The sequence below is a fragment of the Nyctereutes procyonoides genome, unplaced genomic scaffold (genome assembly GCF_905146905.1).
Source record: "Nyctereutes procyonoides isolate TBG_1078 unplaced genomic scaffold, NYPRO_anot_genome, whole genome shotgun sequence".
In the NCBI taxonomy this organism is placed as follows: domain Eukaryota; kingdom Metazoa; phylum Chordata; class Mammalia; order Carnivora; family Canidae; genus Nyctereutes; species Nyctereutes procyonoides.
Window position 1 is genome coordinate 36,396,774 of NW_026575048.1, and position 25,648 is coordinate 36,422,421.

At 38.0% G+C, this 25,648-nt stretch overlaps 2 protein-coding genes across 3 annotated transcripts in view; one reads left to right on the plus strand and one right to left on the minus strand.

Moving 5' to 3' along the window:
* Positions 1-19,530, plus strand: part of TMEM87B (transmembrane protein 87B) — a 52,653-nt gene extending 33,123 nt beyond the window's left edge. For both annotated transcript variants that reach the window (XM_055327183.1, XM_055327182.1), the window contains exons 14-19: positions 2,456-2,559; positions 3,931-4,004; positions 9,922-9,995; positions 12,282-12,334; positions 14,897-14,927; positions 16,060-19,530. In XM_055327183.1, the coding sequence (XP_055183158.1) occupies positions 2,456-2,559; positions 3,931-4,004; positions 9,922-9,995; positions 12,282-12,334; positions 14,897-14,927; positions 16,060-16,119 (396 nt within the window). In that variant the 3' untranslated portion in view covers positions 16,120-19,530. The remainder of the gene's footprint in view (positions 1-2,455; positions 2,560-3,930; positions 4,005-9,921; positions 9,996-12,281; positions 12,335-14,896; positions 14,928-16,059) is intronic.
* On the minus strand, positions 83-2,443 carry LOC129510891 (cytochrome c oxidase subunit 6B1-like). The gene has a single exon (XM_055327184.1). It carries the CDS (start codon positions 771-773, stop codon positions 513-515), a length of 261 nt encoding a protein of 86 aa, XP_055183159.1. The 5' UTR covers positions 774-2,443; the 3' UTR covers positions 83-512.
* Positions 19,531-25,648: the final 6,118 nt, after the last annotated feature.

The following is a 25,648-nucleotide window of genomic DNA, read 5'->3' on the forward strand; positions in this document are numbered from 1 at the left end:
AGTGAATCTGAAAAAGTTCCTCCTAAATCTGCTTTTCAAATTATGCTCTTCCCTTTATATATATATATTTTTTGATGGGTACACAATTTTTATTACGCTATTTCCATGTGGTTCAAAAATTACATAAGAAAAGTTTTTTGAAATTGTATAGGTGATAAAGGGGAACATACAGATAAATTTTTGCACATACAGGGGCCTGAGGCTATAATCACTCACTATATTGTCTGGTATAAAGAAGGTGGTCAATTTAGTAACATAAAACAAAGCAAAACAGAAAAAAAGCAATCCCCCTGAAGTCCCTCTTTTTGGTCAAGGTATTAATTCCCATCCCAGCTTCTTGCCCGATCACCCAGTTCTTTTACACATACGCAGTCTTACACTTTTCCAACGAGTATTTGTTATAAGTTAAGCCATGATTCAGGATCCCAGGGTGGGAATCACCATGTACCCAGGTCCCCCTTCACCACCCTGGGAGAAGGATGGAGGACAGAGGAGAGGTGGGTGGAGCCAGTTCAGATCTTCCCAGGAAATGTGCCTTCTGCCCAGAGGTCATCCCAGGCCAACACCCAGGATATGGGGCAGAGGGACTTGTACACATGCCGGTACCATTTGCACATGGAGACATCACCCCCTTTAGCAGTCATTGCCTTCTCACAGCTGTGGAAGTCCAGGTAGTTGTGCCAGCAGTTCCTAGTCTGGTTCTGGTTGGGGAAGTGGCTGTCAAAAGGGGCAGTCTGGTACTCCTTGATTTTGGACTTGATGTCTTCTCCCATGGTGCTGACTCTAAAGACACCCCTGCAGCACCTCGCAGCTCAGTGTGACCCTCAGCAAAGACCCCCTTTATATATTTTGAAAAAATATTATCTTTCTATATAACTTAAGGTAACAGGAAATCTTCTTGCATATCATGAAATTGGGTTGTTTTGTATCTAAATGGTACTGTAAACCTTTAGTCTGACATGCTTATAGGATGGTACATTCATTATGAACATTCAGGAGATACTCTCCGTGGGTTCTCTAGGTAGAAGATAATGTTTCTTAGACTTAAAATTTAAAAGGCCTTCAAAAAAAAAAAAATGTAAAAAGCCCTCATTGGGGCTTCTGTATTTAAGCTAGTTTCTAGTTCTAAATAAACATTACAAACAGTCCTCTAAGCATCCTAGATTTCTGCCTTAGGGATAATTTAGTGAGAGAAGAAACTGAACTTTCTGGAATTTCTTTTTTCTCCTCCCCTCACTTTAGGGTTTTTCACTTGGAGTTCTTAAGTGTATCTTTTGGATTTTTATTTTTGTTTTCTAAATCTTTCTGTTGGCCCTAAAATTTTATGGAAAGGCACATTCATCATGTTAAATAGCCCTTTTTGAAACATTTCAAACAATAAATAAAATCTCCTGTCTCATTGAAAGCAAGGTATCCTATTAGAAAAAATACTACAGGGGATCCCTGGGTGGCTCAGCGGTTTAGTGCCTGCCTTTGGCCCAGGGCGCGATCCTGGGGTTCCAGGATCGAGTCCTGCGTCAGGCTCCCAGCATAGAACCTGCTTTTCCCTGTGCCTGTGTCTCTGCCTCTCTCTATCATGAATGAATAAATAAAATCTTTAAAAAAAGAAAAAATACGGGATCCCTGGGTGGCGCAGCGGTTTGGCGCCTGCCTTTGGCCCAGGGCGCGATCCTGGAGACCCGGGATTGAATCCCACATCGGGCTCCCAGTGCATGGAGCCTGCTTCTCCCTCTGCCTATGTCTCTGCCTCTCTCTCTCTCTCCCTGTGTGTGACTATCATAAATAAATAAAAATTAAAAAAAAAAAGAAAAGAAAAAATACTACATTGAGATATTCAACATCAGAAATTCTTTTTTTTTTTTAACATCAGAAATTCTAATACGATATGGATGTCAAAATACCCATTGTGAACTTGCTTCTGGTTCTTCTTTTAACCTGCCTCATGATTGTTCTCATTTAGAAAATAGATCGAATGACCTTGAAAGCCCCTTTATGATGCTAATTCTTTATGATACTGTAGTATATAATTTGTGTTAGAGTTTTATTTATCTGATTAGTTGTAAGGCTGAAGTAGGCATTCATGTTAATAATTTGATAAAGATAGTGTTTCTTAGTTTTTATTTTCTTAAAAAAACATATACTTATTTCAAAGATGAACTGGTAGGAAAGATTTCATTAGTATTTATCATTGTACACTATATTTTTAAAAGATTTTATTCATAAGACACAGAGAGAGTGAGAGACCTAGGCAAAGGGAGAGGGAGAAGCAGGCTTCCCAGGAGTAACCCAATGTGGGACTCGATCCCGGGACTCCAGAATCACTCCTGGAGCTGAAGGCAGATGCTCAGTTGCTGAACCACCCAGGTATCCCTGTCATTGTACGCTATTTGAATGGGAAATCTATTGATGTTGATCAGAAAATTAACATTTCATGTTTGAATTGTCCTTGTTACAGGATTGGATGGAACGCTGGGTTGATGATGCATTTTGGAGCTTCCTTTTTTCACTTATTCTTATTGTAATCATGTTTTTGTGGAGACCATCAGCAAATAATCAGAGGTACCTAACATGGGAAAATTCGAGTTTGGCAAGCATTTGTTGATCACTGCTATTGTGTTCAAATAAAAATGCATTAATAAAAACTGAGGGAGTAGGCCTCGCCTTTAAAGGAGTATACAGTCAAGTAGGGAGACAGACATAACGCAAGACAGTGAAATAAAAGGTATATAAACTTGGAAGTCCAGGGGGAAGACCAAAGAGGGATGAGGAAGACTCCTTGAAAGGCAGAATTTATGTTCTGCCTCGAGGACATGAGCAGAACAGTGGAAATTGAGCTGTGAAAGAATGTACATTTTCTGAGATAGTGGGGGAAGCCATGGTATATTTTGGGGGTCATTAAGGCATGCATCTTGGTTAATACCTACTTACATTGGAGAGAAATAAAGCTGGAAAGGAAGGGTGGGACCAAAACCATGAGGAGATTGAATGGTGGGTTCAGGTAGACCATTGATGGCATATGATGGGGAAGCTCCACCTGCCCCTTGCCTCACTCTTTCGCAAGGAAGGGGCCGTGAAGTTTCTTGTATGCCCTTCTAGGAAAAAAAGAAAATGTATATACCCGTGTGTGTGTTTCTCTCTCTCTTTTTAAAAGTATGTCATAATTATACATACATATATACATGTATACACTGTTCTGTACCTTGTCCACGACGTATCTTTCCATATCATCTTGTATAGATCTGCCACATTTTTTTTTCTAGTCCATCGCCTTAACCACTCGGCCACGACTACACCGCCTGCCACATTTTTTTTTAAAGTAGACTCCACGTGGGACTTGAACTCATGACCCTGAAACTGAGAATTGCATGCTCTGCCAACTGAGCTAAGCAGGCACCCCTTGATCTATCACATTATTTGTAATCGTTCTTTGGCATTCCATAATATGAATGTAGCCTAATTTATAGAACCAATCCCTAATTATTAGGTACTTTGTTTCTAAGATTATTGTTAGTATCAGCAATGCTTTCTGAATGCTGTTGGACCTAGCAAATGTGGCTCAGTCATTATGCTTTATTTTCACCAGTCAGATTAGCAATTTTGTTAGTGGGTAAATTAAAAAGTAGTGGGCAGGGAGGGTAAACCTGACATGGAGAAGAAAGTAGAGCAGGAAGTTCCCTTCCCTGAACATTGCAGAACTGCTTTCCAGAAAGATCTTACCCAGTTATGCTTTTACCAGCAGGGTTTGGAAGCTCTAGTTTCAGTTTCATCACTAATAATCTTTCCTAATTTGAGAGTAATTAAATTTTTGTTATTTGAATTTTTAAGAAATGTTTAAAACATAAATATTTTTGTATGCAATTATGCTTTTAGATATGAACTGAAAACTGAAAGCTTAAATGTTAGTAAAAATACTCCTTGTTTCTGATGTAGATATGCCTTCATGCCATTAATAGATGATTCTGATGATGAAATAGAAGAATTCATGGTACCATCTGAAAATTTAAGTGAGTGATATGTTTTTATTAAGTGGCCACTGTATTGTACCTTTACTTGTGATGCAAGGTCAGATACATTTTTTTCCTGTTAAAATAATTTAAAAACCCTATCTACAAAACCCCTATTATGCTAAACGATCATGAAAAGAAAAGTCGGTAATGAAAATTTTAAGTACATCATAATGTACTTTAAGCCTTTGTTACCTGTTTGCTTTTAAGGCCTAAGTATTAAAGTAGGTATACTGTTTCACATTAATAATTTAGTGTGTATTGTTCTTAACTCCTAATAATCATTTTAATGATGATTGCTAAATTTCTGTGAATCACCTCTTTTTGCTCTTTAGAATTACACATCCTTTTAATTTCCTGATCATTCGCAAAGCATTTCTAATTACAGTTTTAGTGCTAGTTTAATCTTTCAACTAATTCCTACATTGCATTTTATCATTTTATTAATTTTACCGTAATACTTTAATTGTTAAGGCAATGTCAGTACATCATTTAGTTGCTGAAAATAAGTGTGTAGAACCATACATGTTTATAATTGTAACTCTCAATATTATTAAGCAGTCAGTTCCACAAACTGGTAAGTAGAATCAGTACAATCCCAATCATAATTCTAACTGACCTTGGGGGCACCTGAGTGAGCTCAGTTTGGCTCAGGGAGTGATCCCGGGGTCCTGCGATCAAGTCCCGCATTGGACTCCCCATGGGGAGCCTGCTTCTCCCTCCACCTATGTCTTTGCCTCTCTCTCTGTGTCTCTCATGAGTAAATAAATAAATATTAAAAGAAAAATAGTTCTGGGATGACTGGGTGGCTCAGTGGTTAAGCATCTGCCTTTGGCTCAGGGCATGATCCTGGAGTCCCGGGATGGAGTCCCTCATCGGGCTCCCTGCATGGAGCCTGCTTCTCTCTCTGCCTGTGGCTCTGCCTCTCTTTCTGTCTCTCATGAGTAAATAAATAAAATCTTCAAAAAATTAAATAAGGGATGCCTGGGTGGCTCAGTGGTTTAGCGCCTGCCTTCGGCCCAGGGTGTGATCCTGGAGTCCCAGGATCGAGTTCCACATTGGGCTCCCTTCATGGAGCCTGCTTCTCCCTCTGCCTGTGGCTCTGCCTCTCTTTCTGTCTCTCATGAATAAATAAATAAAATCTTTAAAAATAAATAAAATTAATAAAATTAAATTAAAAATTAAAAAATAATTCTAACTGACCTTCAAAAAATACAAATGGTTAACCTGATTTTATTATATTTTTAGAGATTTTATTTATTTATTTTAGAGAAAGAGCATAGAAGGAAAAGGCAGAGGGAGAAAAGAATCTTAAGCAGACTCCCTACTGAGTGCTGAGTCTGTCTGACGCAGAGCTCAATTTCTGGACCCTGAGATCATGACCTGAGCTGAAATCAAGAGGGGGACATTCAACTGACTGTGCCACCCAGGCACTCCAGTTAACCTGATTTTAAAATGTATGTGGAAATAAATAAATAATATCTTTAATAAGTAAATAAATAAAATCTTTAAAAAAATAAAATAAAATAAAATAAAATAAAATAAAATAAAATAAAAGTGGAAAAGCAAAGAACCTAGAAGACCCCAAACATTTTTGTAGTTACAACATGGACAAATCTTGAAAACATGTATGCTAAATGAAAGAAGCCAATCATAAAGATCACGAATTGTATGACTGTGTTTAGCTGAAAAGTCCACAAAAGGTAAATCCATAGAGACAGAAAGTATATTGGTGATTGCCAGGGGTTGGGGAAGGAGTAAGTAGTGAGTGACTACTGATAAGTATGGGGTTTCTTTTTAGGGTGATGAAATTCTTCTGAAATTAGTGGTGATGATATATAATTCTGTGACTATCCTGAAATCCACTGAATTTGTACACTTCAAGATGGTACATTTTACAGTGTGGGAATTATCTCAATAAAACAAAATTAATGGACTTAAATTAATTTCAAGTCTATAAAAATTTTAAGTTATACTAATCAAGATAGGGTGGTATTTGCAGAAGATTACAGAAACCTATCATTGTATCAAAATAGAGTCCAGAAATAAGTCCACACCTATATCGTCAGTTGATTTTGTTGTTGTTGTTATTACTTTAAGCAACAACATTTTCAAGAAGGTACTTTTTGGAAGTACCAAATTGATTCTATGTAATAGGTTACTAAAATGTATTTTATTTTATTTTATTTATTTTTAATTTTATTCATTTGTTCATGAGAGACACAGGCAGAGGGAGAAGCAGGCTCCATGCAGGAAGCCCAAAGTGGGAGTCGATCCCAGGACTCCAGGATCACTCCCTGAGCCAAAGGCAGACGCTCAACCACTGAGCCACCCAGGCATCCCTGAAATTTTTGTTTTAAAAAGGAATGCAATAGGAGTACCTGAATGGCCCAGTCAGTTAAGCATCTGACTCTTGATCTCAGGGTTGTAAGATTGAGCCCCCACATCAGGCCCTGTGCTGGGCATGGAACCTACTTGAGATTCTCCCTCTCCCTTTGCCACTCCCCTCCCTCAAATAAATAACAAATAAATTAATAATAATAAAGATGCAATAATTATTTTTTAAAATATTTTTATTTATTTATTCATGAGAGACACAGAGAGAGAAAGGCAGAGACAGGCAGAAGGAGAAGCAGGCTCCATGCAGGGAACCTGACGTGGGACTCCATCCCAGGACTCCAGGATCACGCCCCAGCCTGAAAGTGGCGCTAAACCGCTGAGCCACCCGGGCTGCCCAGGATTGCAATAATTAAAGTAGCTCCAAGCTGGAAATCTCATTTGTCAACTGATTTTTGAGAAAGGCACCAAAATGTTATATGAGGATAGAATACTATTTTCTCTCTCTTTTTTTTTTTTTAAGATTTTATTTATTTATTCATGAGAGACAGAGAGAGAGAGGCAGGGACACAGGCAGAGGGAGAAGCAGGCTCCATGCAGGGAGTCCGACTTGGGACTCAATCCCGGGTCTCCAGGATCAAGCCCTGGGCTGAAGGCAGTGCTAAACCACTGTGCCACCCGAGCTGCCCCCGAATACTATTTTCAATAAAGAGTGCTAGAATAACTAGATAAACACATGGAGGAAAAATCAGCTGGACTCCTGCCACAGATATCACAATAATAATTAATTCAAGATGTACCACAAACCTAGATGGAAAATTTAAACATAATTCTTCTGGGGGGAAAATATATAATTCTTCTGGGGGTGCCTAGGTGGCTCAGGTGGTTAAGCATCCAACTTTTGATTTCAGTTTAGGTCATGATCTTAGAGTTGTGAGATCGAACCCTACACTGGGCTCCACACTGGGTGTGGAGCTTGCTTAAGATTCTCTGTCTCCTCCTTCAGCCCCTCCCCCCCCCAAAAAACCCCACAGAAACAAAAGAATTATAACTCTTCTAAAGGAAAACAAGAAAATATCTTTATAACCTTGGGTCAGACAATTTCTTGGGACATAAGAAGCAGTTACCATAAAATTTTAAAAACTGGTCAATTAGGGGATCCCTGGGTGGCGCAGCGGTTTGGTGCCTGCTTTTGGTCCAGGGTGCGATCCTGGAGACCCGGGATCGAATCCCACATCGGGCTCCCAGTGCATGGAGCCTGCTTCTCCCTCTGCCTGTGTCTCTGCCTCTCTCTCTCTCTATCTCTCTGTGACTATCATAAATAAATAAAAATTAAAAAAAAAACTGGTAAATTAGACTTCACCAAAATTAAAATATTTATCAAGAGAAACTTAAGAAAATGAAAGGCCAGGCTTAGAATAGAAAAAAGATTCTCTGTACATGTATCTGACAAAAGACTTATATCTAGCCCTAGACTGGAATAAAAGATCCTCAGTGCATATATGTGAGAAAGGACTTGTATCCAGGATATAAGTAAAATTCCTTTAAATCAATAAATTATAATTTGTAAAAAAAAACAAAAAATACTTGAATAGACCTTACCAAAGAAGGCAAAGGAATAACCAATCAGCACATGAAAAGGTATTTGGTATAATTGGTCATCAGGGAAATGAAAATTAAAACCATAGTGATATACCACCACTTATCCACTAGAATGATTAAAATTTAAAAGACTGACAGTATGAAATGTTGGAGAGGATGTGGAACGGCTAGATCACTCACAGTACTAGAAGGAATGTAAAGTAGTAAGACTTCTTTGAAAAACAACATGGTTCTTAAAAAGGTAAGCATATACCTACCATACAACCTAGCCATTCCACCCTAAGATACTTACCCAGAAAAAATGATAGAAAGTAAAGCAGATTTTCACAGAAAGACACTAATGTACACTATTACTTTCAGTAGCTTTATTCTTTGTAGTTTAAAACTGGATATAACCCAATGTCCATCAACAGATGAATGGATAAAGTATTTGTAGTATACCCACACAATGGGCCACTGTTCGGTATCAAACCAAAGTAACCAAAACGCTACAACATAAATAAATCTCAAAACCTTTATGTTAAGTGAAAGCAGCCAGTTCCAAAGGAATATTGAGTCCATGGATTATGGTTCTATTATGAAGTTCCAAAACAGAAGAACTAAGCTATGATGATTATGTAAATTGCAACAATGGTTGCTTCTGGTATGTTTAGGATTGACCATAAAGGAATTTAAAGAACCGTCTGTGATGATGGAAATGTTAAATGTCTTAATTGAGATGGTAAACAAGTGTGTATGTTTGTAAAGTCTCTTAGACTATATACTTAAAATTTGTGTATTTTATTTTATATATTGTGCCTCAATTTTGAAAAATCCGTGTATTGCCCCACTAAGAGAATAAATCTCAAATGGTGGAATTTTAAATGCCCCCTGGAAATATTTTTTGATTGAGGAAACTCATTTTCATTTATTATATCAACTTATGATCATAACGTACCAATTGTCCTTGTTTTTAGAGAAGTACAATTTGCAAATTATTGAAATAACTAAAGTGAATACTTATGGAATATAGATTACATATCAGGGACCTTATATACACTAACTGCTTTAATGCTCATCAGAACTCTATAAGGTAGATATCAGTATTATCCCCATTGTGTAGTTGGGGAAGCTGAGTTACAGAAAGTTAACTGCTTTGCCTAGGGTTGCATAGGGAGAGCCAGACAGTCTAGCTCCGAGACTCATGCTCTTAACCTCTGCTCTAAAACTGCTGGCAAAAAGGAGAGCCTTGGTCAAATAGGAAAGGAAAAATCCTTCTCTTACCTTTTTTTTTTTTTTAATTTTATTTTATTTTTAAAATTTTTAAAAAAGATTTTATTTATTCATGAGAGACACAGAGAGAGAGGCAGAAACATAGAGGAAGAGGGAGAAGCAGGCTTCCTGCGGGGAGCCCAATGCGGGATTTGATCCCAGGACCCCAGGATCACCCTGAGCTGAATGAAGGCAGCCGCTCAACCACTGACCACCCAAGTATCCCAATCCTACTCTTTCCTATCTTATTTTTACCATAGGCACATTCCACAAGTACACATTGGAGAAGTAAAGTAATAGCCAAAGATGTGTTTTATTCTTGAATATGATACTGCAAATTGAATAATTTTTTAAATCTGTAAACTTTAAAATGTATTGAAACTGTTTAAGGAAATATGTAGGTATGTTTGATTGTTGGTTTAAACTCCTCTAAATTGGAATTCAGACTAGCCTCTTGAAAACCTGGTTGTTATTGCAAACATTTGTGAAATCTATTAATTTTTGCCATCCCTTCTGTATTTCCAAGTGGTATGTTAAAGCCAGCACCCTGCGGAAGCTCCTGCTATTAACTCTCCTTTAAATATATACATATATAAGTAATTAGTATATACGTAAATCTCTCTATATATAAACATATATAAATCTTTATTGGGTTATTAAATGTGAGATTGTGAAGGAAAATAATATTTTATAATTTTATGTATTTCCATAATGTTTCTCATTATAGCTGAAGGAATAAAATTAAGAGTCTCTAAAACGGTTTCCAATGGAACAGCTAAACCTGCTACTTCTGATAATTTTGTGAGTATAGTATATATTTGATAGAGTTTGTGTCACATTCATTGACTGTCAGGAAAACATTTTCTACTGTTTTTGTATGAAAATCAATATTACCAAGCAGTGATACTAGTTAAGTCTGATGACTGTAATTGCTGTAGATCCTGGCTTCTCGGGTGTGTTTCTTGGACCAGCAGCATGACTATCACCCAGGGGTTTGTTAGACATATAGACTCAGGCCCACCTCACACCTGCAGAATCTGAATCTGGTTTTTGTTTTTTGTTGTTTTTATTTTATTTTATTTATTCATTCATGAGGGACACAGAGAGACAGAGACACAGGCAGAGGGAGAAGCAGGCTCCATGCAGGAGCCCAATGTGGGACTCAATCCCAGGTCTCCAGGATCAAGCCCTGGGCTGAAGGCAGCACTAAACCACTGTGCCACCCAGGCTGCCCCTGAATCTGCTTTTTAACAGGATCCCACAGATGACTCATACACACATTAAAGATTGAGAAGCTTTGACATAGTAGAAGCTTGTATTAAAGTGATTTTTGAAAGTGATTCAAAAAAAGTGATTTTTGAAGCCATTTCAGATAACATTTGTTATCTAATAAGAAAGGACTTTATGTATTGCCTATGCAATTAACAAAATTAGCATTTGTTATAGAACTGTGCAAGCTTGAATAATATGGTAAAATAGAGAGGAGTTTTTAAATATTTTATGCATATTAGGCATAGTAGAAGTGCCTATCATAATTTGATATTCTGCTTTCTTATAATTGTATTATGTTGTGATTAATAGAGTATAAAATTTATGGTTACAAATTCTAATAGGTCAGATGATCTATGAGAACAGTTTGATCTTTTGGTTTTGGTAAATTTTTTCATTTTTATTTTTGGTAATCAGTAATTTTTTTAAATGTGTTCTTTGAATAGTTTTATGGTGATTCAAACATTTAAAAAAATTATATCAGTTTTAATTATCTGATGTTAGAGCTGTTAAACTTTAAATTCATTAAGATATTTTCCTTTTGTTTTAGGAATATGTCTCACTTTATTTTAAAACTCAATGCGGGGCAGCCTGGGGTGGCTCAGCGGTTGAGCACCACCTTCAGCTCAGGGTGTGATCCTGGAGATCCGGGATCAAGTCCCACGTCGGGCTTCCTGCACGGAGCCTGCTTCTCCCTCTGCCTGTGTCTCTGACTCTCTCTCTTTCTCTGGTCTCTGATGAATAAATAAATAAAATCTTAAAAAAATAATAAAATAAAACTCAATGCTTACAAACATATCAAGGGTATACTTTTTCATTTCCTTAAATTACGGGCAGTCATCTCTTGACCAGAAGCCCAAACTCATAACCTAATTCTTCTTGAGACACACTCAGAGAATTGGGGTTCTTGTTAATACTGGTTCTGTCACTTTGTAGGTGAGCAAAATGTGATGAATACTAGAAACAGAGTATTCCATGAGCCAGGTAGATCACAAAGAAACATTTGATTTATATTGTAAATCAAAATACTTAATATACCCTTTATTTTTCTTTCTCTCAGTGAGATAACCATTAGCAAGTTCTGTTAAAAAACAGATACCATGACTGACCTGCTTTCCTTTTCTTGTCTCTGAAGAGATGAGCATAAATATAAGCAACAGAAATAAATAAGCTTTTGTAAAATTAGAGTATTGTTACTGTCATCTTTTTCTGTTGAAAAATTACAAACTCATGATATATAAACTTGAACAAATTAGGTATAATGAATGCTGGGAGCAAAAAATAAGACAATAAAATCAATATTCTTGCTGTTCTCTGTCTTATGAATCAAATGTGTTCTTTTTTTCTTTTTTTTTTTTAAGATTTTATTCATTTATTCATGAGAGACACAGGCAGAGGGAGAAGCAGGCTGCATTTAAGGAGCCCTTTACAGGATTCGATCCCAGAACCCCGGGATCACGCCCTGACCTGAAGGCAGAGGCTCAACCACTGAGCCACCCAGGTGTCCCTCAACTGTGTTTCTACTGTGGTTTTTCAGGACACAAAGTAATACCTATGAATCTAACAAAAACCAGGAAGAAGTACAAAATTTTGAAATCCAAATTTTAGTTTGCTATTTAAGAAAATTCTGGCATAGTTTCTGTGTGGCATTAAGTGCCAACTTCTTAAGATATGTAGAAATGAAAAGAATCGTGCATTTGAATTTAAATGTTTGAATTTATATGCAAAAAATAAATTTATATGTATTGTATTTTAACATTCTACTTTCAGGAGATACTAACTAAGCAAATGCTAATATATAAATATTTACTTCTACAGGATGAAGATTTGAAGTGGGTGGAAGAAAATATTCCCTCTTCATTCACAGATGTGTAAATATCCTCTGTTAACGTTTGAGTCTAAAATTTAGCATATCGTATGAAGAGATAATTTTCATACTTTGTCATGTTCTTTTCGAATGTTGTACCTCTATATGTTGGGTTTTTTAAATATTTATTTATTTATTCATGAGAGAGAGAGACAGGCAGAGGGAGAAGGAGAAGCAGGCCCCATGCAGGGAGCCCAACGCAGGACTTGATCCTGGGACTCCAGGATCATGCCGTAGGCCGAAGGCAGGCGCTGAACTGCTGAGCCACCCAGGGATCCCCACCTCCATATGTTTTTATAGGCCCCCATCACTAGCGAATGACTGATTTCCTGTCAAACTACAAAGAAAACACAGCCCTGCCTTTTTTGTTTCTCCTCCATTTTTCCCTGTACAGCAACTACTTTAATACTTGTGGCCTATAACCAACTCCAACTTTCCCGATCTGAGTTTTTCAGGATTAGAATCATTTTATTTTGTTTCAACTTTGTATTATGAGAAAGTACAAACATACGTAAAACATTTTTTTCAAACACATGGAACCACAATACCATACATGCTGGGGAAGCCTTTGGAGGACAAACATGAGCATAGGAAAAACAGAGTGCAGATAAAGCCCCTCAGGGACTTTGAGCTAATCAAGATGAAGGTTCTGTTTGACATGAGAATTCCGTGTAGCTATTTCCACAACAGAAAACAAACAGTGGGATAGCCAGATATGATAACCTTTTCATATGCTTTTCTTTCCTTTCCGTGCTCTCATTTACTTCCTGTTTAAGCAGTTCCTGTCTAGTATGAAATTCTGTTTGCCTGCATTGGACAATTTGAAAAAAATCATGAATTACCATGTGATGAAGTCTATCATGAGATAGACATTATAACTTTTTCTTACCTCTGATAAGCTATAAAGGACACAGCAGAGTTCACCTCCCTCTTCAATGCACTGAATACATATTAATAAGTTTTAAATAGTCATTAACCTCACCAAGGAACTGTTTTTAAGATTGCTAGTGTTCTTCACCAAACACAGTGCTGAGCACCCAACGGTTGGCTCCTGACAACTAGGTTCTGGTTCATGTTTCCCCTAAAGCAATATTCTCCCCTGGATTTTCCTTAATAGTAGTATTACCAACAACCTAACCTGGTCCTTTTCTCACACCTGGCTTGTCTCTCAGTCCTTGCTTCTACCTCCACCATAGGCTACTCTGTAAATGGCATCCTGGAAGTCTCGCAGTAATGGGAGTTGCATGTTGCAGAGAGCTATATAGACTTTTCCTTTAGGCTCTCCCTCTCAGCGAGGGCGATCATCACACATTGAGGCTATACACTCAGCTTTTCTTTTTACCCATATTATATTTCCCAAGCAAAGGTTGTATTGTATAACTCTCTCTCCAGTACCTTCACTGGTAGACCTCCAGTCAGTAGTAATAATGATATGGGAATTAAACAAATACTTGACTCCATAAATACCACCTTTTTTTTAAAATTTTTTTTAAATTTATTTATTTATGATAGTCACAGAGAGAGAGAGAGAGAGAGGCAGAGACATAGGCAGAGGGAGAAGCAGGCTCCATGCACCGGGAGCCTGATATGGGATTCGATCCCGGGTCTCCAGGATCGCGCCCTGAGCCAAAGGCAGGCGCCAAACCGCTGCGCCACCCAGGGATCCCCAATACCACCTTTTATAATATGTTTATTCATCTCTTTTTTTTTCTTAGTGTATATATAAAGTGTACATGATGGTTTGCTCTACATATGCATAATGAAATGATTACTAGAGTCAGGCTTATTCATCCCTGTTAAGTTCTCACAAAAACACGCAACATCGGTTAGATAGTACATCACTACTCAGGTACTTGTCCAGCTGTATAAAGTAAAAAATAGCAGTGGCTTAAAAAACAAATATGTAGTTAGGTGTCAGTTATGTTTGGAATTATTCATTTGTATGCTGTATTCATTGATATTCTTCCAACATATTTGCCTCCAGAATTTTTTATCTTGCCTTGTTTACATTTTGTTTTTTTGTTGTTGTTGTTTACCTTTTGAAGTTACGATTTATTGATTATTTTAAAGTATAGCACACACACTGGAAGGTGTAGAATCCTAAGCTCCAATAAATTTTCAATAGGAGCACATTTGTATAACTAGCACTCAGGTAAAAAAAAAAAAAATAGAACATCACCAGGGCCCTAGAAATCTCTTTGCTTTCCTCCCAGATCACAAGACCACTTTCCAAAATGTGCTGCTGTTTCCATGTCTCTAATGGTAGATTACTTGTATCAGTTTAAAAAATGTATCCCTTGACAAGCCATTCATTTTCTTTGCTGTATAGTATTTCATTGCCTGAATATACTACAGTTCACCTATTTGGTTTATTTTCAGTTTGGGGGCTATTAAGAACAATATGAAAATTCCTCTCTATGTTTGCTGGTGAACCTAGGTGTTTATTTCTGTTGGCTGTGTCCACCCAGGAATGAGAACTTGTAGACACAGAATATGCATATTTTCAGCTTTAGTACATACACTAGTCTTTTAAGAACATTATTAATCTGTTTTTGTTTTGTTTCAGAGCTCTTCCAGTGTTAGTGGATTCAGATGAGGTAAAACATATTTTTTGCTTATTTTCTTAGTGTTGTTTTCACAGAGTAAAAATGTATTTCAGAAAGAAATTCTGGAACTTTGTAAAATGATTACGGATTGAGCAGGTTGGAAGACTGCACTGATTTGTCAGTAAAGTATAAAGGAGCTCGATCCTCATTTAAAACAACAGTGAGATAAACACTTGTTGGTGTGAAGGAAGGGAGAATTATTTTATGAGGTTTCAGGACTATGATTTTCCAACATCTTATATGTTGATAAGAGTTTAGAATACTTTGAGATGGCATTTTGTCTGAATTAATGTCTTACACTTGAGCTGTTTTGCTGAGGAATTAAGTAGAGTTTCTATCTCATTTTCATTTACTAAGCAGGAGATAGGATTTAGAGGATATAAATTTGGGAAGGTTTGGGGGAGAAAAATGAGTTATGGATCATCTGGACATTGAAGGATGGCCGAAGATGGGAAGTCTGAATTGTAAGAATTAAAGAGTGGATGTAGGGAACATGGCCTTACAGGAAGAAACAGTAGAGGGAAATGAGTGGTAGCTCAGGTGTGATTTAGGTGATAGCTGTGGAATAGGAGAGAAACTGCAGCTCTATAGACTTGAAGGTAAGAGGTGAGCAACCACAGCAGGTTGATCTGACAGTGGCGGGAGGTTTCAAGGAAGCTGCAGTAGACATGCACCTGGCTATAAAGCAGTTGAACTTCAGGATTTAGAACTCTACAGAAAGATACACTATGAAAAATTACTTTTAAAGGGGGGCATTTAGAGGATTCATGTCATAAATAATTTTATAATTTCAAAATACATGAGTTGTATAAAGTGAGGCAGGTGCCTAGGAAATCCATGTTAACCTCCTACCTGCTTCTCACTGGTAATTCTGAACTCCAGATGTTTTCCAGCTAGCAGGATGTTCAAGTTTTCTGAACTTGTCAGTGACTATCAACCATACATCACCAGGAAGTGTGGCTTATCCAGTGTTTTTTTTCTATATCTAATATTTCTGTATGTATCGTGGAATATATTAGTTCCCCACAAAATTGTGACTGTTGAAAGATTAGGGAATTTTGTTATGTTCTGGAAGGAGTATTGACATCTGGAAGCATATCATCCCCTTTTTTTTTTTTTTAAGGAAATCATGACCAGATCTGAAATGGCAGAAAAAATGTTCTCTTCAGAAAAGATAATGTGATTGGAACCCATATAAATTAAACCTACTTAACGGTGAAAGACTTCCTCAAGACTGAAAAAGAGCTTTGTTTTGATACAGTGCAACAAGGTTTTATTGCATTATCTTGGAAATTTGTGTATTACAACAATTCAGGTGGTAGGGGGGTTTGGTGACCATTTTAAGCTACTCTGGAATGTGAGCTTAATGTCCATCATATTGTCTGGATTTGGAAATAATCTAAGTATTATGATAAAGAAATATGCCCAGATGCCCTTAGCTAAGAGGTGGCAGGGATGTGGATTTGGGTTTTCTCTTCTCACTGGAAAATATAACAGTTCCAGATTTAAAAATATTTTTTACATAAACACTCCTACAATTCCTCAACTACCTTTAAGGTAGATGATGTGGTTCTCCTGTATGGTAAAGCAGCGTTTCCATTTTGTGGGTTTAGAGTTACTAGATGCAGTAAGAATTTTCTTTGACTTTTATACTGAAGTAATTTGAAATTAAGTAAAACTTGGTTAGCCTTAGAACATAAGCACGTTTGTATGGTTAGGGGTGTGTGTGTGTGTATACATATACATACGGGTCTGCACAAAGTCCTTGTTTGTAAATATCACCATGTACATCAAATCACAGAGCTAGGTCCTCTCTGTCTGAGCTCAGGGGAATACTAGTACACAGGAAAGAGGCCATGATGGTCACTTCCAAGGATTAACTCTGCCATTGTCCCCTCACTCAGGCTGTAAGTACACGTGCTGCTGCCGAATATGTTTGGGGGTCACTGCATAGCTCCCCAGAGCAGTTCCTCTCCAGGCGGCTGGGGGCTCATTACCAGTGAACTTTGCAGACACTAGAACATCTTTTACATAATCTTGGCTTATCTGGTTTCATAATGAAACATATATTTACCTGCATAGTACATCTCTATTAATCTTGTAATTAATTTCTTAACCTTGAACCATGTTTTACACATCATTTTGTTACATTACATATGTAATATATGATTTGAAAATTTTTTGTTTTAATATTATTTTAGGTGCAGAACAGTCAAAACTTGAAAGGTAGTTGAATGTAGTATGATGGAAATGTGACTATTTTGCTGCTTTTGTGACCAAAGATACAGGGCTAGTGAACATTAAGAATAGGAATAAAAGTTAGAATCGTATATATCTTTATTTGAAGGTGTTCTAACCTTGTGAATTGAGAATGACTTCTGAGAATTTTGATTGAGAAGCATTTAAAGTCTTAACCAGTACCAACACTTAAATATAACCATTAATTTTCATCGTGAAGCCATAAAACATTTTCTTTCAAGAGCCTACCTTTTCAATTTATTTCTCATTTACTCATGTCATAGGAGTTAACAAAAAAAATTTATAGTAGTAATGTGCCTTGAAAGATACTTTCAAATTTATTTTCAGTAGGGAACAGGGAACAGTTTGGGGCATCCTCCCTAGGAAAAGAGTGTCAGTTACTACAGGTTCCATTCTTTCCTTCCATTTCTTTTTTTTTTTTTTTTTAAGATTTTATTTATATATTCATAGAGACACAGGCAGAGGGAGAAGCAGGCTACATGCAGGGAGCCCGACGTGGGACTCGATCCTGGGTCTCCAGGATCACACCCCGGGCTGCAAGAGGCGCTAAACCGCTAAGCCACCAGGGTTGCCCTTTCCTTCCATTTCTTACACAATAATAGGTCCCCACCCACTACATTTCCCAGCATTTATATCCATTCTGGTTTTGGTGTGTTTTACCCTGGGCTCAGTAATTTCAGAGCTGGAGGCAACCCTGCCTTCTCATTCCTAACATTTTTTAATCTAATCCCATTCCCAGACTTAGAGGCAGACCTCTAGCTCATCATATGGCTCCAGCTGAATTTTGAAATACAGGGTGCCAGCCTTCCAGCCTGTAGGAGCTACAAATGGAGTGGAGCAGGAGTGGGGAGTTGATGGTGAGCAAAAGGGAGACTGCCTCTTGTATAACCTCAGTAGCAGGTGTGAGAACACCTTTTTCTGCAGCTGTAAAGATAAAGGATATGATGTGTATAGCTCAGCTACAGGCTGAAATGCAAACTTTTCTCATCTTCTAGAGAAAGTAGGATTCCCTCCTGATAACCTCATCAGAAATGTTGTTTTTCAAAGGGCATATGCAGTATCTATCACTTTCAGTGATACTTGTGTCATCAGTTGATGTCTCTTGACCTGAATTGAGTATTCCTGTGGAGGGTCCTCTTAGCTCCCTCATATAAACAGGAGGGGTGCCCTAGGGCTGTAGCTGTAGTTCATCTGAAGGACACTGGGGAGAAGTGATACCCAGGGCCACTGTACAGCTCATTATCCCAGCTTCTGCATGTAGTGTCCAGAAACTGGTCATCCGGGCTTTTGAGGCTATCAGATCAGTTTATTCTTGGGATGCCATCAAGACGGTTCTTACTCTAAATGAAGGGAACTGAGCATAAGAGTTCAGTTTTATGTATTTCTAGACAAAATGCTAAAGTGTTCTTATGCAAGTCATGTTGGATTTATGTGATGTGTGGAATTTGTTTATAAGGGAATTTTCATGATTTGAATTAGATTAATGTTTAAATGTCTGCTTTAAAGGATTGTTAATTTATTTCAGAAATAAAAAAATAGATGAATATGTGCATTTTTTAAGACAGAGATGATACTCCTTTACTTTTCCTGTAAAGAGATCATTTTAAAATCTTTCTTATCCTATAGAGAAAACCAACTTTTCCTCTGTGATACAGTATGTTTGCACTACTACTTGACATTTCAAGACTGAAAGTATAAAAAATGTACATATAGATTGATTTTTCTCCTTTTTTAAAAAAAGGGGGTTTGAGGTGCCTGCCTGGCTCATTCAGTAAAACATGTGGCTTCTGAACTTGGGGTCATGAGTTTGAGCCCCATGTTGGGGGTAGAATTTACTTTAAAGAAATAAAAGGGGTATGAGTCCATTGCACTAAGCTATACTTGACTAGTGTAAAGTGGAGAAATGTTATGCTAGATTTAAAAATCACTAGTTTTCTTAATATATCTTTTTATGATCAACAGCATGCAATAAGCAGTACAAAACCCCAAGCCTTATACTTAGAAGACAGAAGTTTAACATATTGGTTAAAGTTCTAAACATATCAAATGTATATAAGTAACAGAAGTAGGATTTTAAGGAAATGTACAATATATATAGAAGCTCAGTACTGCATTAAGAAACTTCTCTAGAACTAGGAAATCATTCATGTATTTGAGGAGAAAACGTAGGGGTTTGAGAAGTTATATTTTTCTATTTAAAAGGGTTAAATTATTGTATAATTTGGAAGAAGTTGCTTTGAATGTAGGACAAAACTTTCGAATATTTTTGTTTGAAAAGTTGATGTATTTTTGTGCCTTAATATTCTGACTTTTAATAAAATGCTTTCAGAAATTCTGGATGATTGATTCTAATATCTATTAGTGCTAGATTATATACAGCTGCCGGAAATGTAGACCCAAATAGATGGCAGGCCATAAACAAAAATCTTAAAAGATGCAAGTAATTAACAGATATGGAAAAGTGTTCAACCTCAGTAGTGAACAAGGAAATCCAAAATATGGGGCGCCTAGGTGGTCAGTCGGTTAAATGTCCAACTCTTGGTTTTGGCTCAGGTCATGATCTCAGGGTCATGAGATCAAGCCCCGAGTTGGGCTTTGCGCTTAGCAGGGAATCCACTTGAGAGTCTTTTTCTCCCCCTGTCCCTCGGCTCCTCCCACCACTTGTGTTCTCTCTCTCTCTCTCAATAAATATATAAAATCTTTTTTTTTTCTTTTTTTTTTTTTTAATTTATTTATGATAGTCACAGAGAGAGAGAGAGAGGCAGAGACACAGTCAGAGGGAGAAGCAGGCTCCATGCGCCGGGAGCCCGATGTGGGATTCGATCCCGGGTCTCCAGGATCGCGCCCTGGGCCAAAGGCAGGCGCCAAACCGCTGCGCCACCCAGGGATCCCAAAATCTTTTTTTTTTCAATGCAAAATACAAGAGGGGAATTTTAAAAATTAAATTAACAGGTTTATACTAATACATTTGTAAAATCCATTTGCATGCAAAGTCTGATGGAATGAAAACACTCATTAATGATAGTAATGTGCTTGATTCAGTCTTTGTGAAATGAAGTTCAGCAATGTGTCTATAGCCTTTGCTGCCAATTCTGGTGATGTTTTAAAAAATGATTCAAACTAGAATAATGATTCTACATAAAAATGTTTATAACACTACTTACAGTAGAATTAGAAACCAACTAAATGTCAACAATAGAATAATAAGTGAATTATTGTCTAGCCAGCTAGTTTATGGGATACTACAACCATTAAATTATGAAGCATTCATAATAACATAGAAAATACTTACAAGAAATAAGGCACAGAGTCACTGTTGTGAACTCCTGTCCGTGAAAACACAAAGTAGAGAAAGGATTGAGTGGAAATGGTTAATGTTTAGATTGAGTTAAGCTGTGGTCACAATGTGATTCAACGTCTCAGAATGTTAAGACAAAAAGTTTATTTCTTCCTTATGTAACAGTTTTGGGATGGTATAGAGGTGGGCAGGGCAACCTACCTCCCCACATCCCTCAGGGACCCAAAGTTTCTTTCTGTCTTGTGGGCCCCCTAGTTCCTAGAGACTATCATCTACATGTAGCCACAGAAGGAGAAAGGACAGCCTCAAGTTTTGTGGAGCAAAGCCCGGAAGTGGTGTTCATTACTTCTAAGCATATTCCATGGGCAGACAGTCACATGGCCACACTAACTGTCAGTCATCTGGGCAATAAGAGCCGTGCTATTTTACCCTATGAAGGAGAGGATGGATTTGGGGGACAGCTAGTGGCTTCTGCCACAGATTATTTGGGTGCAGTGGACAAGGGAGACAAAAACTTCTTTCTATTTTCGAAGGTAAAATATGGAGAAATAAATATCTAAAAAGTGATAGTCCAAAAGTGCATGGTCTCAGAACACAGCTTAATCCATTAATAAATAAAATCCATCCTGCCCCAAGTAGATGGAACATGGAGAACATTCTTAGAAATTCTCCCAACTTTGGGAGTGGCCAGGATGTGTATTCCCACGAGGGAAAGGAAGCTTGTAATAACAACACTGACAGTTTAGAAAGGTTGGGAATGCTCACAGAGTGGCCGACTCTGCTAACCATTGTAGTTTCTGTAGCCAGTGAGGTGTAGGTATAGCCAGTGAGTTTATAAAGGAGAAAAAAGGATTCAGCATGGCTAAATAACTTGCCCAAAGTCACCCTTCTGACAAATGGAAAGCTAGTATAATACTGATGGGAAGCACCCTTGAAAGATTTCCACAAAATTCTGGGCAGAGAGGAGACATGGTTGCTTGTTAGAGGATTAAGTTCATGTATCTAAAGTGCTTGGTACTTAAGGCTTCACAACACAGTGAAGTTTAAAAAAAAAAAAAATGCATCAGCGATTGGGAGGCTGCTGAGACCTATCTGAAATCAACTCCATATGAAAATCACATTCTAAGATTTATTTACATATGTTGCGATGGAAGTCTCACAGGACAAGTTATGCCCCTTAAGTAATAGTGGATTTACAGCTAAATTCCTATTAACATAAGCTGGTATGGTACTGAATTCAGATGTAAATAATTTTGACAGTATATTCTTTAAATCATGGTGGAAAAGTAATAAGAAACTGCAAAGGAAGTTTATGTACAGGAAAAGTTAAAAGCTATCCAGCAGATGGTGCCAAAGTAGTTTCTCTGAAGAGTTCTGACCTCTAATTCTTGCCTTTAAAATTTTCTTTAATTTACTTACCAAAGGCCACTAAACAAACATAGAAGTGAAATTAAAAAAAAAAAAACTTTTTGAAAAAGTTACCATTTTGGTGCACTTCCTGTTCTCTCAGAATTAGAACTTGGAAGCTGGACCGGGCCTCTGAGATCATTTACAGGTGAGAAAATGGGGAACCAGGAAATCTTCTTTGGCTCCAGATCCCTCAGGCTAAAATTGAAACCTGTATCCTCTACTTGCTTTTCTCACCTCTGGATCCTTGGGGTGAGAGGGAGTCTAGTGCCATGGGAGGATTGAACTGCATATCAAAACTTGAAATACCGTTGATAGGCTTTGGTTATCCCTTGCTACATCATTTTATATGACTGTTGTCTTTCATTCTAGCCTCCAAACTGTGTTGCTACAATAAAAACTGTCATTCGGATTCTCTACAGCTTAATTTGGGGCATAGTGGAGTCCAGAGAGTTACTGCCAGTGTCTACTTTATTTTCAGCATCACCGAAAAGAAAATATTCCATAAACTTTATCTTTCCTTTTATTAAAAAAGTAAGTTTGGCCATTAATGTACCTGCTTCCAAAGAATTATTAGACATTTCTGTTAAGGGAATGAACAAGCTGCCCTTTCACTATGAAATTTTACATCTTACTTTTTAATTTTTATTAAGATGGAGAGCATGAGCCAGAGCAGGGGGAAAGACAGAGGGAGGAGAAGCAGCGCCTCTGCCCCACTGAACAGGGAGCCCCATGTGGAGTTCGATCCCAGAACCCTAGGATCATGACCTGAGAGCCCTTTGGGGGTTTACTTTTTAAAAAATGAATTGTAGGGGATCCTGGGTGGCTCAGTGGGTTAAGCCAGGTCATGGTCTCATTCAGGCTCCCTGCTCAGTGAAGAGTCTGCTTCTCTCTCCCTTTGCCCTTCCCCTGAGTCATGCCTGTCACTCTCTCTCTGAAATAAATATTTTTTTAAAAGATTTTTTATTTATTTACTCATGAGAGACAGAGAGAGGAGAGAGAGGCAGAGACACAGGCAGAGGGAGAAGCAAGCTCCATGCAGGGAGCCTGATGCGGGACTCGATCCCAGGACTCCAGGATCATGCCCTGGGCTGAAGGCAGGCACTAAACCACTAAGCCACCCAGGGATCCCAATAAAATCTTTTTAATTAAAAATAGATAAATAGTTGTGTTATTGTAAAATGCATTTGTGGATGTCAAGTTCTGATCATGGATAAGTATCTTCTACTGGGCCAAAGTTCCCTACACATAACAACTCTAGACAAAACTTAAACGATAACTACATGAAGACACTGAAGACAGACACAAAGCAAGAGGCATAGGAAGGGACTCAACACTTGGGGAAGCAAACTGCACTGGGTGATTTCCGCCCCCCCCCTTTTTTTTTTTTTGCTTTTACTCTGATAGCAGGCTACAGTTCTTGCCAGGTATAGAGATTAAACCCAGATACAAACCCTGATCTTTGGGATGCCTGGGTGGCTCAGCGGTTGAGTGGCTGCATTCTGCTCAGGGCATGGTCTGGGGATCTGGGATCAAGTCCATGTCGGGCTTCCAACGAGGAGCCTGCTTCTCCCTCTGCCTATGTCACTGCCTCTGTGTGTGTGTGTGTCTCATAAAAAAAATAAATAAATCTTAAAAAAAAAAAAAAAAAAACCCTGATCTTTTCCTTGCTGAATTGGAAGAAGACAGAGATTAGAAGAACAGCAGCTGGAAAGTAAGATAATTACTGAAAGAGAGAAACACAGAGAAGGTAAGCACCATATTCTGTGTATAAACCTCCCAAATCACTGGCTCACTCTGTACGATGCATGTATGGGACAGACTCCAGGCAACCTATCCAAAGCTAAGAAAGTAGAACTGGAGATTTCTGCTAACATAGGAAATAAAGTTTGACTTGACCCCAACCAAGTAAACCTCCTGCTTAAGAAAATGATGTGGGAGTGACATCAAAGATAATGAGGGACTAAGGACCTCTGGGAGTTTGTCCCTTCATAAAAACAATGAAAAATTCATAAAAACTTTCAGGACTAACTTTCAGAACTCTGGAAATTAACCAGTCTTGCAACAACCTAAGGAATATTTACTCAAGAAAAAAAATGCCTGAATTTCAGGAGGAACACCAAGCTTTCCTTCCATCTCTCCTATTCCCCTGCTTTGTTCCCCAGCTCAGTAGTGGCCTTCAAAATTAAGGGCCCACACACCCAGTACTGCAAGGTGCAGAATGGAGCCGGAGATATTTCAAAATCTCATTACCAAAGAATTGGTGTTCATTGATGGGTCTAGTTCCTTGGAATTCACTGCTAGAAAGGCTTGTCTTCATTTGACCTGGACCAGAGCTTGCCCAGTGTTAAAAGCTTTTTTCTTGGGGGTGTTTGTTAAAAAACATTTGCAGTCAAATGTTTTAATGTTGTAGCTGCCCAAGGCAACAAATAACAATGGAAGCAAATAATAGACTAACCAAAAGCCTCAAAAAGTAAAACTAAAGAGAAAAACTCCAATGCATTTCTGGGAATCCTAAAGGCCATGTGCACATGTAGGGCTCTGCACAGCACAGTATAAGCAGAAAGTGAAGGCCAACACAGAGTTGTCAGCCGGCTGTCTGAGCATTGAAGATGTGTTCTCATCATCCAAGACCGGGAGATTTGTTGGTTCCAAGAATTTAAGGAGAATTCTGTCCAAGGATTAGCTGACCACCAGATAACTGAGTGGAGACTTCAGTGGCCATGTATTACAAAAGATACGGATGTTACAGAATTAGTTCAGAGAAGTCACTAAACAAACATTACAAAAAGCAGGAACAGCAAAAAACCCTGGGGAGAGGGAAAAATCTGATTTCCAGAGTCGCTACATTATTTAAAATGTCCAGTTTTCACCAAAAAATGACAAAAGCAAAGAAACAAGGGTGGGAAAAAAAGCAATCTATGTAAAATGTTCTTTTTTTTTTTAAGATTTTTTTGTTGTTGTTATTTATTCATGAGAGACACAGAGAGAGAGGCAGAGACACGGGCAGAGGGAGAAGCCAGCTCCATGCAAGGAGCCCGATGCGGGACTGGATCCTGGGACTCTGGGATCACACCCTGAGCCAAAAGAAGACACTCAACCACTGAGCCACCCAGGAATCCTTATGTAAAATGTTCTTGAGTGGCTCCTTATGTGGCTCAATTGGTTAAGTGTCTGCCTTTGGCTCAGGTCATGATCCCAGGGTCCTCCTCCGTCTCCCTCTCCCTGCCACTCCTCTTGCTTGTGTTCTCTCTCTCCTTGTCAAATGAATAAATAAAAACCTTTAAATATATATATATATATATATATAATGTTCTTGAGAAAGACCAGATGTTGCACTTACTAGACAAGCACTCTAAGTCAGCTATTTTAAATATGTTCAATGACCTAAAGGAAACCATATCAAAAGAACTAAATAAAGTATGAGAATAACAGCTCACCAAATACAGAATATCAGTACAGAAATAATTATAAAAATGAGCCAAATGGGGCACTGGGTGGCTCAGTCAGTTAAGCATCTGTCTTCAGTTCAGGTCATGATTGTGGGGTCCTGGGATTAAGCCCCACATCGGGCTCCCTGCTCAGCCAGGAGCCTGCTTCTCCTCTGCCTCTGCCCCTCCCCTGCTTGTGTTCTTTCTCTAATAAATAAATAAAATCTTTTTTAAAAATAGCCAAATAGAAAGTAAATAGAAACACTTTTCTGTTGAGAAGTAAGTACAGTAACTTTCATTGAGAAATGAAAAATTTA